Source organism: Coregonus lavaretus (assembly GCF_964263955.1).
Source record: "Coregonus lavaretus genome assembly, chromosome: 3".
NCBI lineage: Eukaryota > Metazoa > Chordata > Actinopteri > Salmoniformes > Salmonidae > Coregonus > Coregonus lavaretus.
In genome coordinates, this window is record NC_139990.1 from 33,699,515 (window position 1) to 33,718,975 (window position 19,461).

Sequence of the window (19,461 nt, forward strand, 5' to 3'; positions counted from 1 at the left end):
TGACATTTCAACTTCAATATCCAATTGGCTCCTGCAATTTAAGGTTACGGTAATAGTTACGGTTAAGGTTAAGGTTAGCGTTAGGGTTTAGGGTAGGGACGTCCGAAGGATTCTGGATAGCACTGTAAAACGTAATGTCTATGTGTGTCCATCCCTACTTCAGCGTTGAATGTGGTCCGTTCTAGACTGCTCCATAACCTAAAATTAAAGGGGTGCTAATCAAGAGATTAACAAATTCATTATATCATATGTGCTATTTATTACATAAAAGAAAGCAGTAAACCTACACCTAAAATTGGTAAGAAGTGTGATAACGTCTATTGTTAACCTAGATGCAGAAAGTGACTTTAATTAAGAAATCTCGTTTTAGGTCAACCCTACTTTCCCTCTGAGTTGTAATGTTCCCGGATGCGCGTCTCTCCTGCCTGGCACTCTTTGTCCGGCGGCGACAGTAGGCCGTGATTAATATGGCAAAATGTGCGTGTTTGTATGAATTATTATTTTAAACTGTACCACAACAGAAACCATATACCGTGCGAGGACTGGTATATCGGCAATGACACACTGGAGAGGTTCATATTAACGACTACAGAGCAAGCAACGGAGAAAGGGTATAGTTTGCGTCCCAATAATGCTAACAGGCTAGCTAGCTAACGTTAATCAACATTTTATTAACTAGAGACCAGTTATTTTGTGCCGCTTGCTATGACAGAAGCGACATTTGTAAATTAACCTAATTGAATGTAGATTATTCATTGTTATAAATCATAATCTACATGTAATCTATAAAAAACATAGCTAGCTAACGACTGTTACCCAAATGTGATAGCTAACTTTGCTATCCAGCTAGCTAGCTTAATTGCTAACGTTACACATCTGTAAGTGATCATTTTTAGAGGGAGGAGGGGGAGTGTTCAGTTTCATTCAGCCCGGCTCTTCATCTTGTGCAAGCTGGCTGCTGAAATTAACCCTGGCTAGCCACAGTTTTTGAGCAAGTGTGCTGGCCAGCAAACCCCGTGACAGTCAAAGCGTGGGGAACAAGATATCCAGCTGTAATTGCAAGGGAAGACACACATTACTTATCTATCGATAGAAACTGTCCTCAAGTCCAAAGACTGTTTATGACTCCACTTGCTATTATTGATCTGGTCCAAATTCTCAAGACTATTCTTCATTTTACATTTTTCTTACATGATATGAACGGTGACATTGCACTGCACGGACAGTCATATTAATGGCTGCCGAATCGGGGAGACTCCTGGCGGGACAAGGCCAAGGAAAGCGAGGCAAAGGTAGGCATATGATCATTTATCCATTCATCCATCCCGTCAGTCTCAGATCAGAACTAACCATTAGTTACCACCTCTACAAATGCAAGTGTCTACAGGACTGTAGTCAGTTGTTCTGTCACATAGTTTATGTCCTGTTACTCGCATGTCTTGCGTTCTGGTAAATGGCCTGGTGTTAACTTAATTTCTACGTTCTCATGATGTGTCCATTATTTTCCTCTCTGTGTCTCATAATCAACCAAACCTGCCATTGCCTCTCTCTCTCTGCTTGGTTATTCAACACTGAAATCAAATAAAAGTTTATTGGTCGCGGGTGACGCGAAATGCTTATGTTTCTAGCAATCTATACATATTTACACTGGATGGATTTACACAAGAGATACTAAGAATGGTATGTACAGCAGTATATACTGTATATTAGAATGAGCTATGTCAATAATCCAGTATATAAATAAATATGAGGTCGGTATAAACAGTGTAACTAAAATGCAATGTACAGTAGTAGAAGTATTAGAATGAACTATGTTGAGAATCCAGTATTTAAATACACAGTGTGAAACAGAAAGTGTCAAGTGGTTTTATTTATTTTTATTTTATTGAACCTTTAACTAGGCAAGTCAGTTAAGAACAAATTCTTATTAACAATGATGGCCTACCAAAATGCCGCCTGCGGGGACGGGGGCTGGGATTAAAAATATAGGACAAAACACACAACACCACAAGAGACACCACAACACTGCATAAAGAGAGACCTAAGACAACAACATAGCATGGCAGCAACACATGACAACACAGCATGGTAGCAACACCATATGACAACAACATGTCTCTATAACATGGGACAGCAGCGTTGGCTGTGTGTGTTTGTGAGTATGAGGTGTGAGTGTGCATCACCTGGTAGATGGCTAGTGATGGCTGTTCAACAGTCTGATGGCCTGGTAATAGAAGCTGTTTTTATTCTCTCTGTCTTTGCTCTGATGCACCTGTACTGACTCCGTCTGTCCGAAGGTAGCCGAGTGAACAGTCTGTGGCTTGGGTGACTGTGGTCAGGAATGTTGTCTCTGTCCACTCCTTGTTTCTGGACTTTGATTTGTAGATCTGGGTTCTGTCTTACAATGCAAGACTGTACATGTGTATCTATTGCAGTGTCAACATGGTTAATCTTCACACTACTTACTCCAAACCCACCCTCACAAAAAGCATTTCTTAGGGAATGAGGATTAGATGTTGGTAGAAAAATAGACAATGTGTATGTTCATCTGTAAACCGGAAAGATACTGCTAGAATGTCCCTCTTATCTCTCCTGTTCTCCTTCCACGCTTTAGGTGGACAGATGAAGAGCCCAGAGAAGAAGAAGAGGAAATCCAATGCTCAGGTAACGACTGCCTTGGCGATTCTGATCTGAAGACATTCCTCCATAATGTAAACATGTTCACCGTCTTTGACTGGTGGCCTCGTCTGGGAAGGTTTTACTCGTTGTGTTCATTTTTTCTTGTGCTGGTCTTGTTATGATGGTTACACATTTAAACATGATCCAAACTCATCAAGTTAACATTTTAGTGGTAACATAGTTGACGACTTGTTACATCGATCAGTGGTTTCACTAGTTTACTATTCAACCATTCTATACTACCTGTAGCTTCTCTGCTCTTACCAAACTCACCTCATTCAATCTCAATAATCCATTATCTCTTGCCTCTACTCATCGTGTGTTTCAGGGCCCTGGTGGCGCGTTCTCCCACCTCTCTGAGTTTGCACCCCCTCCCACCCCCATGGTGGACCACCTGGTTGCCTCCAACCCTTTTGACGATGACTTTGGCCCCCCATCACTGCCGTCCCGACCCGGTGGGGCTGGAGGTCCAGGAGGGGGTCCCTTCATCCCCAGCCCCGGGGCAGGTGGAGGAGGAGTGCCGTATGGGGGTGGAGGCAGGATGGGCCCCGGGGGCATGGGCTTCATGGGGGGTCCCGGAGGACCCGTTGGAGGTCCAGGACGGAGACCGCCCTTTGGCCCAGGACCACCCAACGCAGGTCCGCACCACCAGCTGGGCTTTGGGGGGATGCCTGGCTTTGGGGGTGGAGGTGGCGGAGGAGGTTTCCCGGGACCTGGAGGTCCGTCGCAATTTAACATGCCCCCCAATTTCAGTCCGCCCATGCACCCTGGACCGGCGTTCAACCCCATGCTGTCCCCTGGTGGTATGGGGGGTCCTGGAGGAGGGGGGCCACCGCACCCTCGGTTTGGGATACCCCCGCAGCAACAGCACGGACAGGGTGGGCACCCCTTCAACAGCCCCCCTTTGACCGGTGGCGGAGGCCCCAGGGGACCCCTCCATGGCCCCATGAACCCCATGGGGGGCATGCCTGGAGGGATGAACATGATGGGGGGCATGGGAGGTGGCCCAGGAGGAAACATGGGAGGGATGCCAGGTCTACCCCCTCAAGGACAGTTCCCTCCTTCACAAGATGGGCCCTACCCAGGCCCCAGCCCCCCGGGCCCAGGAAACGAGGAGGGGAAGAACTTTGGCGGCGGTGGGCCCCAGTCTGGGCCTCCTCAGCAGCAGCAGCAGCCTAACTTAAACTCCTCTGGTCCCCCGGGTCCCAACAACACTCCCCCCGGGCCTCCCAACTCTGGCCCTCCCCAGCCTGGAGGAGGCTTCCCTGGCCACCCTGACCAGCATCCCAACCCCAACACACCCGGACAGCCCCCCTCAGCACCGCCCCAGCCCAACCCTAACTCCTCCCCCACCGGCCCCCTCAACGGATCCCAGCCTCAGCAGCTGCTGCCCAATCAGCTGCAGGGGCCCAATTCTGCCAACACCCCCTCTTCCAATAACCCGTCCCAGCAGCAGTCTACTCTGCCCAATTCTGCCCCCGGCTCCACCCCTTACAACCAGCAGAACAACGCTCCTGGTGGAGGCCCCATGCCCAATGCTCCCTCCAATTCTGCCCAGAACAACATGACCAACAACAGTGGGGGCAACACACCCGGCAGCAACCCTAACCCCCCTTCCAACTCCACCCCCAACACCCAGTCTCCACTGCCCCCCGGCCCGGCCAACACCTCCACGGGCCCAGGCGCCGGTCCAGGAAAGCTGGGGGGCCCAGGCATGGTGTTCCCCTGCGGTTTCTGCCTGTCGGAGGTGCACGACGACCAGGATGCCATCTTGTGCGAGGCTTCGTGTCAGCGCTGGTTCCACCGTGACTGCACGGGTCTGACTGAGCCGGCCTACGGGCTGCTGACCCGGGAGAGCTCTGCCGTCTGGGCCTGCGACTTCTGCCTCAAAACCAAGGAGATCCAGGCTGTGTACGTCCGCCAGGGCCTGGGCCAGCTGGTGGCTGCCAACGAAGGCTGAGGAATGGGAGGCGGAGGAGGAGAGACTGGGAGGGGTGCAGGGGAAGAGACATTGACTGCTCTGATCTCTCTCACTCAAACTTATCTGATAAGCCGTTTACAATGCCCAAATCTCTCTTTTACATACATAAACACACTTACACTCACTGGCCAGTTTATTAGGTATTAGGCCCCTTTCACGAAAATGGATCGCTTCTACAGACAGTGAGTCACATGGCCGTGGCTTGCTATGTAAAGCAGTCAGACAGGCATCGAGGCATTCAGTTACTGTTCGATTGAACGTTAGAATAGGCAAGCGACTTTGAGCGCGGTATGATCGTCGGTGCCAGGCGCGCCGGATCCAGTATCTCAGAAACAGACGCCCTCCTGGGCTTTTCACGCACAACAGTGTGTAAGGTTTACAGAGAATGGTGCGACAAACAAAAAACCATCCAGAATTGTGCAAGCTATCAGGCGGGCCACAAACAGACAAATAACGGCGCAGTACAACAGTGAAGTGCAGAACGGCATCTCGGAACGCAAAACTCACCGAACCTTGTCAAGGATGGGCTATTGCAGCAGATGACCACACCAGGTTCCACTCCTATCAGCTAAAAACAAAAAGAAGCAGCTTCAGTGGGCACGCGATCACCAACACTGGACAATTGAGGAGTGGAAAAACATTGCATGGAACATTCAGGCTGTTCTGGAAGCAAAGTTGTGTCCGACCCGGTACTAGATGTGTGTACCTAATAAACTGGCCAGTGAGTACATGAAGCACTTTTAGTGACTCTTTTGGACTGAACAACTGATTTCTCCCTACATGACGAATGTCCACTCCACATTAACCCCCCAGACATCCGGCCTGCCGACAAGCAAAGCACTGACACCAACACACTACCTCATACTTTGTGACTGACCAACACAGACCCCTCACACTGACTGACTGACCCCTGGTGGGAGTGTGGTCACCTTACACACACACACACACATACCTGGTTCTGACCCAGAGCAGATGAATCCAAAGGAGACCCAGGCCACTCCTCCTCAATGTACTAGACTCTCCTCCCACCCACACCTCCAGAGTGAGAATGAATGGCGCCACAGAAAAATGTGTAGATATACAGCCTGAACATTTGCCCAAAACACGCCTCTGTCCATCTTGGAATGCAGGAGAATCAACCAATGAACAATTTTTTTTAATTATGTTATGTCAATGGACTTTTTGTTTTTATACATTGAATCAACCATTTTTATATTTCTTCTTCACTGGACACAGAAGTTGTGATATCAGTGGTGTTGGCATATCTACAAGTAGTGACATCATGGTCATATCCGATGTGTGTACTAGTCTTTTGGGATTGCATGTGAACAAATGCATTAACTTGTCCAATCTGTTTTTATTTGTAATTTGGTCTCTGCTAGAGGCCTCGAAGTAGACCAAAAAACAGAGCGAAAAATATCAATTTTCATATTATTGTCATGTCAGGTGTTTGTAATTTTCCTTCTTAAAAAAAACAAAAACATTCTGTCCAAGTTGCCTTTTTCTCACCCATTCACGTTTTTTGTACGGATATCTGTGCTGTGTAATAATGTGCTCTACTCAGGCGTCCTCTGGTGGGAACCTGAGGGACTGACCAGCAGCCCACAGAGTGGGGAAGGTACTGAACTCTGAAGAAGTAAAGAGAATTGTTTTTGTACTCGCCCTTGTCAAATCTTTTTATTTGTGGCTTTTGTTGTATTAAACATGGGGATACGCTAAACCTGCTAAAACAGATATGTTGCTACCCTAGTTACTTCAAATTGTCTAACGCCAGTACCATGGTTGAGTCATTTCCTTTTCAAATTAGTCAATTCAGGAAGTAAACTGAAATTCCAATTTTCCTTGATTTATCTGTGTGAGAGAAAGTTGGAATTTCAGTTTATTTCCTAAATTGAGTAGTCTCCCTTGGCCAGGGATCATCAACTAGATTCAGCTACAGCCTGAACATTTTTTATTGAGCGGATGGATGGTCAGGGGGCCGGAACATAATTACAAATAATTAGTAGACTGCAAATTGACCGAAAGAAGCCCAAACCGATGTAATATTTGACTAAAACATAATCATTTCAAACCTTACTTACATTTGTATACGATCAAATATCTCTCTCATATGCGTGGGAATACTTTGGAACAGATTTCCTAAATTAAAAAATTAATGTTTTCCTTACAGTCTTATGTCCAACAATAAAAAATTAAAAATGTTTTCTGCAAATAAAATGTCCAGGACGGGAACCCAGCCCTAGGCAGACGGGTTGCCTCCCACAATGTTCTGACATACAGTACACATAGTGCTGCTGCCCTCGGTCTGGGATTTCCGAGAGTGATTTGAGTGTTTTTTTTTTTTTTTTTACCCAAACCCTGAACGGTGCTGACCAACCCTCACATGACCATTGATAACCATTATGCTATTTCCATCCTTCAGTGTCTATCATGGGGATTATATCAATCTAAATGCACTCTTGATGTCTGAGAAACAGAATTTTGTTCTGCTCTGTGGAAATGTATTGTTGAGTTCATCAAGACTTTCCAGTGATACATAACAATCCAACAGAACTTGTTTTTGGTAATAGGCGAGCAGCGAGCTATGAAGAAATGTAATGTTAAAGATAAAAAGTAGTCTGTCTATGGGCCAGGAGAAACTGCACTCCATCCTACTATATGACCAAAAACTAAATGGATCCTTAGTTGCATTAATGAAAAAATCACCTCAATCCATTAGTCAAACAATATGATACATTTCCCAGGAAAGTAGGTCTGCAAATCCATATTTTATATGGTCACGGGAACTGCGACCTTATATAATTTTGTAGTGTAAACATGCATGTTAGGCTACTGCCAGATTTCTCCTGTAGTACTCAACTGTGATAATATTTAATTACAATATTCATTGTGCTCAATAAATGATCATTTATATCTAGACTATTTGAGAATAGCCTTAAACGGTACTTTAGTCTAATACAAATAAACCGGATTAATGTACTCATGTAGCCTATAGCAAATGGAGCCATGGAGCGCAAATAGGCTTTAAATAATCGTAATAGATAGACCCTTGATTGGCAGCACTGTCCCGCCAATATCAAAAAGACCGTACATTCAATAGGTGCCGCCTTCCCCGGTATACTGCGCCAATCGGATTGTTTCGAGGGCGGGACGATAGTTATCTGACGTAGCCTACTGGCAACAGGTTGCTTTAGTAGTGGTGGTAGTATTAGTACTAGCAGCAGAAATTTGTCTATGTCTATAGTGAAACATCATATACTAGGCTACAACACCGCGAGTGAGCACACGCGTCTCTCCATAATCAAAAGGGTACTTGAGACGGAGATTCTGATATCTCGCCTGGACCTTCCTCCATTCTAGCAGGTAGGGTATAACAACGCGACTGCATACAGCTAAGCTACTTATTTTCCCCAGTATCTGCGTTAGAGACGTCAACGATAGGCCACACGTCATAGCCATCTCTAACGCACAGATACTGGGGTAGCCTACTTATTATTTGCTTAGGCTGCTGTCTATTTGTTATTGGCGTCGGTCGGGGTCAGTAAAGGAACGCCAAAGGGAATTGTTGAATCGTTCGTATTAAATAGCATCTCTGCATTTCGCTGATCAGCGTTTTGGAGAGCGAGCGTTCATTTGGGATAAGCACTGATAGGGGACACCTGTGGCGTTGTGGTGCGTTGGCAGCAGTCTTGTCCTCCGCTGTAATTGTGTGGATATTGACATGAAGCCTATAAGCCGCATATAGGAGTCGATAGGCTAAAGCAGCCTACCCTGAGCATTTTGTAGATGGAATAGTGAACACAGAATATCTCATAGTGTAGGTTTATAGATAGAGTAGGTCGCGAGTGTTTTCATGCGTTACGTGATACAGGCTGATATATCTGGACATATTCGAGTCTCTTCCCGCTTCTCGTGGTCATCGTGCCACTGTGCCACACAAATATCCCTAGTTTCGTTCACACCGATACTGGCTGGCTGGGTGGGTGTGACGCCATTAATTCGATGAGGTCAGGTGACAGTTGCACTGTTTTTTTTAGGCCCTCAATACTGCTTATTTTATTTGTCATAGGCATATAATACAAACCTTCTTTTTTTTTTTTTAAATATCGAAAAACAACTGTCTGCTAAATAAAAGGCTACGCGTTGAAGTTGTCAGGAAATTTCAAAAATGATTTCCGTTTCCCTAGTTAGCGTATTTTGCATGTGGTTATTCCTGTCACCGTTATATGTTGTTTTCAATTACTCCTCTGAAGTTGACCTTTTGGTGTAGCCTACATTATGATAATATAGTTTCCCTGTAAACATTCACACCACTTCACTATCACCTGGGCATGATGATACCTGTGTCCTCTACGAATCTTCATGTCGAATATCTTCCAATCTGATAAGAGAATACGTGCCTAGGGTAAAGTATTGCTACCAGTAGGTTTAACAAATTCTAAACAAACTTGGTTAATACAACATAACTTGACCTAAAACCAGTGCTTAAGGGCTCACATATTCATAGCTCATTAGAAAGTGAATGGTTAAAAAGATACGTAGAGCTACAATGAAAAACTTTCACTGCAATGTTGTTTTACAAAAAACCCAGCCTGTCCATCCCACTTTGCCCAAACCCGTTCTCTCCCAATACTGAAGTAGCGTAAACAGTATTGATTGGCTGAGGATTGACAGTATGGTTGTCATGGTTGAAGAACACTGCTATATCAAAAGAGGCAAACGTTACTTTTTCGAAATGGTCAATCGCGCTAAAGTGGTCTGGAATCCCAAAGTAAAACCAAAAGGCATATTTGGAGGACATCTGAAAATAAGAAGTTTGGTCCCAAAGAGTGATGGGATTAGATCATTGCTTGTTGGGTCAAGTATAGATGTTTTAATGTCTTACAGAAACCTAGCTTCATAGTAACATTTTAATGAATATGATTGATGTTCCTGGATACAAATGTTTTAAAGAGGGAGAACCACTGGGAGAGGAGGGGGCGTTTTGATATACATCAAGGACTCCATTAAGTGCAAAGAAGTACATCTGGGAAGTGAGCCACCTATGGAATGTCTAGGTGTAAATGTGTTCTTGTCATCACAAATGCATTTTTATATTCTAGTTGTGCATAATCCCCCTGCATGTGATGTACAATATTATGCGAAATTAGAAGAACTACTTAAGTCTTTTAAATCCAAGTCTGAATGGCTGGTTTTTGGTGACTTCAATATCCACTGGATGGACAACCCTGGCAAAAAGAGGCTTAAAGCAGTCACCATGACAAAACAAGATTTCTGTCAAATGGTTCATGGGCCCACCAGAATAACCAGAAATAGCCAGGCAAAGATTGATCTGATATTCAAACAGAGAGGATGGAATTACAAAAACACAGGGGCACAACTTTCACTGGGGACGTTCTGAAATTGCATTTTTGTCCCCCCCCAGTTTTATAATTGGAATGTGATACATAACGTGGCTACGGTGTGCTTTAGGACCATGCGGACGCCTCCGAGCGGGCGGTAGGATGTTTCCCGTGTTTATCCGACTGGATTTAGGACTGCGCGGACACCACAGAGCGGGCTGACAGGCTGTGTGAAGGCAAAGATTCTGGAAGGATGGCTGGACCAGCACGGGAGAGTTGAGCATATTTTTTTTATTTTTTTATTTCACCTTTATTTAACCAGGTAAGCCAGTTGAGAACAAGTTCTCATTTACAACTGCTACCTGGCCAAGATAAAGCAAAGCATTGCAATTAAAAACAACAACAACACAGAGTTACATATGGAATAAACAAAACGTACAGTCAATAACACAATAGAAAATCTACATACAGTGTGTGCAAATGTAGTAAATTATGGAGGTAAGGCAATAAATAGGCCATAGTGCAAAATAATTACAATTTAGTATTAACACTGGAGTGATAGATGTGCAGAAGATGATGTACAAATAGAGATACTGGGGTGCCAATGAGCAAATTGAATAACAATGTAAATAACAATATGGGGATGAGGTAGTTGGGTGGGCTAATTGCAGATGGACTGTGTACAGGTGCAGTGATCGGTAAGCTGCTCTGACAACTGATGCTTAAAGTTAGTGAGGGAGATAAGTGTCTCCAGCTTCAGAGATTTTTGCAGTTCAATCCAGTCATTTGCAGCAGAGAACTGGAAGGAATGGCGACCAAAGGAGGTGTTGGCTTTGGGGATGACCAGTGAGATATACCTGCTGGAACGCATACTACGGGTGGGTGTTGCTATGGTGACTAATGATCTAAGATAAGGCGGGGATATGCCTAGAAGTGATTTATAGATGACCTGGAGCAAGTGGGTTTGGTGACGAATATGTAGTGAGGGCCAGCCAACGAGAGCATACAGGTCACAATGGTGGGTAGTATATGGGGCTTTGGTGACAAAACGGATGGCACTGTGATAGACTACATCCAATTTGCTGAGTAGAGTGTTGAAAGCTATTTTGTAAATGACATCGCCGAAGTCAAGGATCGGTAGGATAGTCAGTTTTACGAGGGCATGTTTAGCAGCATGAGTGAAGGAGGCTTTGTTGCGAAATAGGAAGCCGATTCTAGATTTAACTTTGGATTGGAGATGCTTAATGTGAGTCTGGAAGGAGAGTTTACGGTCTAACCAGGCACCTAGGTATTTGTAGTTGTCCACATATTCTAAGTCAGACCCGCCGAGAGTAGTGATTCTAGGCGGGCGGGCGGGTGCAAGCAGCGTTCGATTGAAGAGCATGCATTTAGTTTTACTAGCGTTTAAGAGCAGTTGGAGGCCACGGAAGGAGTGTTGTATGGCATTGAAGCTCGTTTGGAGGTTTGTTAACAGTGTCCAATGAAGGGCCAGATGTATACAAAATGGTGTCGTCTGCGTAGAGGTGGATCTGAGAGTCACCAGCAGCAAGAGCGACATCATTGATATACACAGAGAATAGAGTCGGCCCGAGAATTGAACCCTGTGGCACCCCCATAGAGACTGCCAGAGGTCCAGACAACAGGCCCTCCGATTTGACAATTTGAACTCGATCTGAGAAGTAGTTGGTGAACCAGGCGAGGCAGTCATTTGAGAAACCAAGGCAATTTAGTCTGCCAATAAAAATGCGGTGATTGACAGAGTCAAAAGTCTTTGCCAGGTCGATGAAGACTGCTGCACAGTACTGTCTTTTATCGAACGTGGTTATTATATCGTTTAGGACCTTGAGCATGGCTGAGGTGCACCCATGACCAGCTCGGAAATCAGATTGCATAGCGGAGAAGGTAGTTCAGTCAGTGTACGTGTTGCACTCTTTCACTAAGTTGTAAAAGGAAGCAGAACAGAAAATGGCTACTCTTTAGTTGACTGATGTAGCTGGCAAGGTAACTGCTGTTTAACTTAACATATTATTTTTTAAACTAGTGTTTAATAGCAGTGCTGAGCTAGTCTTGTAACTGACATGTAACGTCAGCTAATGTTTCATCCCCTCTCGACTGAGGTGAATGAATAAGCTATGCTAGTGAGTAGCTACCACAGCCAGGTCAGCTCTAGCCTCTAGTTATCTGTCAGATAGCGATTTGAGGTGGCTATTATTACTAACAGCAGTTAGTAGTTGTTTGTAAACTTTGTTTTGTCCCGTTTCAGAAGTAAATGAACTTGGCAAGCGAGAGAGAGCTGGCCAAAAGTTGGCTTACATTAGCTATTCTTTTTGCCTCAATCAAACTAGACCTGAATCAAACAATGAAACAAATTTGACAAACTATTGAAGATTGTTATTCTGATGTTTTCTCAGTGCAATGTGAGTTTTATTAGTCAGTATGGCAATGTAACGTTATTGATCTGTCAGTTTCCCTATCTAATTCCCAACTTTTCACACTGATACAGTAATAAACAGCTCTAACGTTACAGGCTTCACTGTCATGGTGCACAGTAGAGGTCTGCGCGGGACCGATTTCTTCATCCTGCTCCTGCCCACACCCGCTGGCTTTCTATCCGACTCCCACCTGCTACCGCAAGAACTGGTCCCAAACACAACCGCAGTCCTGCAATGTTATTTTAGGCGTATCTGACGCAGCTCACTTGCCAGTCATGGTCCCAGCAATTTTGCGCCCTATAGGCAATATCAAATGCGCAAAAATAACTTAAGAAATAGGTTAATTTACCAGAGATTTAGCCAATATGCTAGATGCAGTTTGAAGAGAGCAGAGTTGGAGAGACTTGCACTTTCTCTTGAGCTATTTTTATAGCCTACCTTTTAGGAGTGGGAAGATTTTCAGAGAAATATGGGTGATCAATATTTATGCCTATTTGTAGGCAATGTAGTAAACTATAGCCTAATCATAGGTCTATTTAGGAAGTACATTTCCTTGGAAAGATAACTGTCCCGTGCTTCTCCGCCCATGTATACATAGGCTATAGCCTACTCTATTTAACTGAGACCACATGCGCACCTGATCTCGCAGGTATGGCTACTGAACTGGAAGCAGCAAGAATTATGACAGTGACACTTGCTACGTTTTGCATGGTCTTATATGTCATGGTCTACCTTTTTTAGGACAACGATTTGCAGGCAGAGACAAATAAATGGGTAATCCGTACTTATTGAAAATTAAAAGGCGCAATGCTCGCTCACCATAGTAGCCTAACCTATGTATGTGTTGTGCCTTTTCCTTTTCAATTATGATTACATTTTTTGATTGCACTTCGACTCACGTTGGTTGAGCGCCCTCCACTTTTTTCATTATCAATATTTATTTACAGACACGTCTAATCATATTTAAGTTAATTTCATATTCAAGTTAACTGCCACGTGATTCTCCGCCCATGTAGGCAGCCTACTCTATTTCGATGAGACCACACATACTAGGCACACTTGAACTCTCACGCCTAACTAGGAGAGGTAGGCTGCTGAAGTTGAAGCAGCGAATTCTGAGTGTGTGAATAATGCAAAAAATATGTGCTTTTACAATAGGTAGGGTAGCTCATATAAAGCAGAAAAGAGGACCGTTTCAAAATAATCTGTGGGACAACAACAAATATTTTCATCCCAAAGTAACTGTCTGACCGCCCGCTCCCGCCTGCAGCATGAAAAATGCCGACTGCGCCATAGTGATTTCTGTCGGGACCCGGAGGTCCCACAGGCATCCCGCGGGAATGCAGCCCTCTAGTGCAGTCAGTACACAACACTATGATCATCATGTTTTAGCAGGATCAGATGGTGACAGGGGTCCCAGCAGGGTCAGACAGCCAGGGAAGACCAGTCTACGGAGCTCAGGGGAATTTTGCAGTATATTCAGTGAATAATACAAAGTTCCATCATAAATTGATGGGTAGACCTTCAGCAGCTTAAGCTTAAAGCTACTGTCTGGGATCTGGGAATAATGGTAATTTCAATTATTGAACCATTGATTCTGTTCTTGGATAATATAATGTATACCAAGGTAATTCTTTATAATGCCTCATTTTAGGAGGATCAGATGCTGACAGGGGTCTCAGCAGGGTCAGGCAGCCAGGGAAGACCAGTCTGTGACAGAGGTGAGGTGAATTTTTACAGATACAACACTTTATTCTCTCTGCCCAGCAAACACTGGACAAACCAGATGCTATTTTAAGGCAGTCTGACAAACCTCTAAAGTTGATTTCCAAACTGTATTAAGGGTTGATAGGCTTTGAGGCTTTTCCCGATGACACAAAACATGCAAAGCAAAAATGTGAGGAAGACCTGGGAGACGCTGTAGCTCAGCTGGTAGAGCACGGCGCTTGTAACGCCAGAGTAGTGGGTTCGATCCCCGGGACCACCCATACACAAAAATGTATGCACGCATGACTGTAAGTCGCTTTGGATAAAAGCGTCTGCTAAATGGGATATTATATTATTATTATTATGATGATGATGATGAATGGATACAGATATGTTAGAATGCCCTGTCATGTTCATATAATCTCAGACATAAATTACTGCAGTTTAAGACCATCCATAGAATGTACTATATGCCAGTGAAATTAAATATCATGCACTCTGAAATTGTATTATTCTGCTGAAGGTGTAAAGCACAAAAGGGGACATATGTTGTGGTCTTGTGAAGGCTGGCTGATTTTGGCAAAGAGTATGTTCTTTTATCTCAGCATGTCTGCAGATTCTCCCTTCTCCCTGTTTTTGTTTGCTTGGAAATGTTGATACTGGAGACTTATTAGAAGGGACTGTGTAACCTAGCATTTATATTGGCTAATAAATGCATTGCCATTAATTGGAAGGTTGGTTATCCTCCCACAATGTATGAAATAAATATAAAGTTATGTGTACAGTATCACTAGATTTGTTTTAAGATTAAGGGTATACTGTGCAACTTTCATAAGGTCTGGATGCCTTATATGGAATACTGTACGACAAAAGGAGTCTGTATTGAAAACATGCCCAGGTCAGTGGAGGTACCTATTTACGCAATCCCTAGCTGCTGGGCTGCTCAGTCCTGGCCCTGGGGGTCTGCTGTACTGTTATCACTCTGGCCTTGGCCTAACACACCTGAAACCAATAATGAATGCTTCACTAAGATCCTAAAGCTGAGTGGAGTTTGTTGGGTTGGGGCGCTACAGGGCCGTGGACCGCTATGGGCAGGACGGGGCGTCCCAGCTATAACCTGTGCAAGTAAAAAGAACTCTACAGTACTATTAGGCCTATGATATTAAGTATATGGAGGGTGTACTGTTTCTGTGTGTTAATGTGAATGTGTGTTTTCATTCAACTTTTGTTTTCCAAACCTTTACCATGAGACATAATTATAATTTTTTTAAATGGGAAGGAAGTTGTGTTGGGAAGAAAGTTGAGTTATTGACTAGATGACTGGTGGGGGTTGGGCGTGTAGGCGGCTTGGGTTGGCTGGGCGGTCTGGCTGAAATTTGATCTAGAGGATGTCTGAAAGACAATCAAAAGTTGTCTTTGTACTTTATTTGAAGAGTTGTTAATTTGTTAGGCTATTGGTTAAAGGTGCAACACAATATTGATTATTAAATTATCATGGATCTAGTTCAGTCTTATCGATCACGTAAACATATTTAATCATCTCTGACCTAGCTTCATGACTGTGGGCATTTTTGCTTACTTTTTGTTGTTCTAAATAGAGATGGCTAGAAGGGCCATGGGTCATATTACATTGTGTAGAAATGCAGGAAATGTGCTTTAGATGCCCCCAAAAATGGGAGGATCCCCTGCCAAGTTACAGTTGAAGTCGGAAGTTTACATACACTTAGGTTGGAGTCATTAAAACTTGTTTTTCAACCACTCCACACATTTCTTGGTAACATAGTTTTGGCAAGTCAGTTAGGACATCTACTTTGTGCATGACACAAGTCATTTTTCCAACAATTGTTTACAGACAGATTATTTCACTTAAAATTCACTGTATCACAATTCCAGTGGGTCAAATGTTTACATACACTAAGTTGACTGTGCCTTTAAACAGCTTGGAGAATTCCAGAAAATGATGTCATGGCATTAGACGCTTCTGATAGGCTAATTGACATCATTTGAGTCAATTGGAGGTGTACCTGTGGATGTATTTCAAGGCCTACCTTCAAACTCAGTGCCTCTTTGCTTGACATAATGGGACAAGACCTCAGAAAACAAATTGTAGACCTCCACAAATCTGGTTCATCCTTGGGAACAATTTCCAAATGCCTGAAGGTACCACGTTCATCTGTACAAACAATAGTACGCAAGTATAAACACCATGGGACCACACAGCCGTCATACCGCTCATGAAGGAGACGCGTTCGGTCTCCTAGAGATGAACGTACTTTGGTGCGAAAAGTGCAAATCAATCCCAGAACAACAGCAAAGGACCTTGTGAAGATGCTGGAGGAAACAGGTACAAAAGTATCTATATCCACAGTAAAACGAGTCCTATATCGACATAACCTGAAAGGCCGCTCAGCAAGGAAGAAGCCACTGCTCCAAAACCGCCATAAAAAAGCCAGACTACGGTTTGCAACTGAACATGGGGACAAAGATCGTACTTCTTGGAGAAATGTCCTCTGGTCTGATGAAACAATTATAGAACTGTTTGGCCATAATGACCATTGTTATGATTGGTGGAAAAAGGGGGATGCTTGCAAGCCGAAGAACACCATCCCAACCGTGAAGCATGGGGGTGGCAGCATCATGCTGTGGGGGTGCTTTGCTGCGGAGGGACTGGTGCACTTCACAAAATAGATGGCGTTATGTGGATATATTGAAGCAACATCTCAAGTCATCAGTCAGGAAGTTAAAGCTTGGTCGCAAATGGGTCTTCCAAATGGACAATGACCCCAAGCATACTTCCAAAGTTGTGGCAAAATGGCTTAAGGACAACAAAGTCAAGGTATTGGAGTGGCCATCACAAATTCCTGACCTCTATCCTATAGAACATTTGTGGGCAGAACTGAAAAAGTGTGTGCGAGCAAGGAGGCCTACAAACCTGACTCAGTTACACCAGCTCTGTCAGGAGGAATGGGCCAAAATTCACCCAACTTATTGTGGGAAGCTTGTGGAAGGCTACCCGACGGGTTTGACCCAAGTTAAACAATTTAAAGGCAATGCTACCAAATACTAATTGAGTGTATGTAAACTTCTGACCCACTGGGAATGTGATGAAAGAAATAAAAGCTGAAAGAAATAATTCTCTACTATTATTCTGACATTTCACATTTTAAAATAAAGTGGTGATCCTAACTGACCTAAAACAGGGAATTTTTACTAGGATTAAATGTCAGGAATTGGGAAAAACTGAGTTTAAATGTATTTGGCTAAGGTTTATGGAAACTTCCGAATTCAACTGTATGTCCCCCTCTGCAAATAGCACTGTTGGGTGATTTTAAAAAGTCATAGTCAATCGATCAATAATATAATAATACTCTTAGCATAAATGTTTATTTTTAATATACAATATTTAGAATCTATGAGAATAGAAAGGTTCAGAACTTTTGTGAAACATCACAGCACAGTTGTGTCCGTAAAATTGATATAGTATGTATAAGATGGAAGTAGAAGCCGAAATGTTGTTGTCCATTAGTTTACTCCAATTAGGGGAGGGATGGTAGGGTTAGGGGAAAATATATTAAATATATTTACAAAAAAATATATGGGGGATTGGAAATGATGCAGACAATTACATTGATGGAAGCCACAATATATCTGCAATATTAAAGCAAATGTACCCCCTAAAAATATATATTTAAAAAAAATATATTCAATTGTGTGTCCCCCACTTCTAAAACCAAAGTTGCGCCCCTGCAAAAACATACAATCTAGTGACAGGACTATCTGATCATAATATTAACTTAGTTTATGTGCAATTATCTAAGAAACGACTTCCTGGTTATTCTTGTGGAAATCAAAAGAAAATTAAGTGTTATATTCCAAAGAAAGATTTGCCACAGTTTGAGAGGGAATTTAAAACTGCCAATTGGGATATTGTACCATTTTAAATGAACATATCAATTCATGTTGTAATGAAATTATGACTTCTATAGGACAAATTATCAAGTATCAAAAAAGTGGCATTCTTAAGTTTGCTAATCTTGCCAATGAAAAAGTCATTAAAGTAGTTGGCATCATCAGTTGGTTTTGTGATGAATGAGCCATCTGATTCAATGAATGATGGAGCTGAGTTTGCCTTTTTTCCCAACATTCCATTTAAGGCGCTTCAACGCTTTCTACTGTCATTCTATATGTCATTTATCTTTGTTTCATAGTGTAGTTTCTTCTTTTTACTCAGTTGAGTCACATGATTTCTCAATCTGCAGGACATTTGCCAATTGGTTGTGCAGCCAGACTTATTTGCCATTCATTCCCTCTCAACCATACAGTTTTTCAATTCCTCATCAATCCACAGGGATTTAACAGTTTTTAGTCATTTTCTTAATGGGTGCATGCTTATTAGTAACTGGGATAAGCAATTTTAAGTGTCAATTGCAACGTCTGTTTGCTCCTCATTTCACACCACGGACCAACACATTTCTTTACATCAACAACATAGGAATCACTACAAAACTTATTGTATGACCTCTTATACACTATTAGGCCCAGCCTTTGGAACTTTGGTTTTCCTAGATATGGCTACTATACAGTATATTCTGAAAGTATTCAGTCCCCTTGACTTTTCCACATTTTGTTACGTTACAGCCTTATTCTAAAATTGATTAAATTGTTTTTCCCCACCTCATCAATCTACACACAATACCCTATAATGACAAAGCAAAAAAAGGTTGTTAGAAATGTTGGCAAACTTATTAGAATAAATAAACTGAAATATCACATTTACATAAGTATTCAGACCCTTCACTCAGTACTTTGTCGAAGCACCTTTGGCAGTGATTACAGCCTCGAGTCTTCTTGGGTGTGACGCTACAAGCTTGGCACACCTGTATTTGGGGAGTTTTATTGAGGAGTGGCTTCCGTCTGGCCCCTCTACCATAAAGGCCTGATTGGTGGAATGCTGCAGAGATGGTTGTTCTTCTGGAAGATTCTCCCATCTCCACAGAGGAACTCTGGAGCTCTGTCAGAGTGACCATCGGGTTCTTGGTCACCTCCCTGACCAACACCCTTCTCCCCCGATTGCTCAGATTGGCCGGGCGGCCAGCTCAAGGAAGAGTCTTCGTGGTTCCACACTTCTTTTTTTAAGAATGATTGAGGCCACTGTGTTCTTGGTGGCCTTCATGCTGCAGAGATGTTTTGATACCCTTCCCCAGATCTGTGCATTGACACAATCCTGTCTCTGAGCTCTACGGACAATTCCTTCGACCTTATGGCTTGGTTTTTGCTCTGACATGCACTGTCAACTGTGGGATCTTTATATAGACGTGTG

General features: G+C 43.3%; 2 protein-coding genes across 3 annotated transcripts in view; both read left to right on the forward strand.

The window, feature by feature from the left end:
* Positions 1-430: 430 nt before the first annotated feature.
* Positions 431-6,317, forward strand: LOC311110908 (pygopus homolog 2-like). The gene is made up of 4 exons (XM_084153537.1): positions 431-611; positions 1,227-1,292; positions 2,615-2,664; positions 3,008-6,317. Exons 2-4 carry the CDS (start codon positions 1,235-1,237, stop codon positions 4,637-4,639), a joined length of 1,740 nt encoding a protein of 579 aa, XP_084009663.1. The 5' UTR covers positions 431-611; positions 1,227-1,234; the 3' UTR covers positions 4,640-6,317.
* A 1,537-nt stretch (positions 6,318-7,854) lies between these two features.
* Positions 7,855-19,461, forward strand: part of cgnb (cingulin b) — a 64,081-nt gene continuing 52,474 nt past the window's right edge. For both annotated transcript variants that reach the window (XM_084158713.1, XM_084158714.1), the window contains exon 1: positions 7,855-8,023. The gene's annotated coding sequence lies outside the window, so the exon portion shown is untranslated. The remainder of the gene's footprint in view (positions 8,024-19,461) is intronic.

Excerpts from the sequence above, each read along its gene's own strand:
- LOC311110908 (XM_084153537.1), top strand. The coding sequence starts at position 1,235 with ATGGCTGCCGAATCGGGGAGACTCCTGGCGGGACAAGGCCAAGGAAAG. Across the intron at positions 1,293-2,614 it reads CCAAGGAAAGCGAGGCAAAG|GTGGACAGATGAAGAGCCCA; the intron begins GTAGGCATATGA and ends TCCACGCTTTAG. Across the intron at positions 2,665-3,007 it reads AGAGGAAATCCAATGCTCAG|GGCCCTGGTGGCGCGTTCTC; the intron begins GTAACGACTGCC and ends CGTGTGTTTCAG.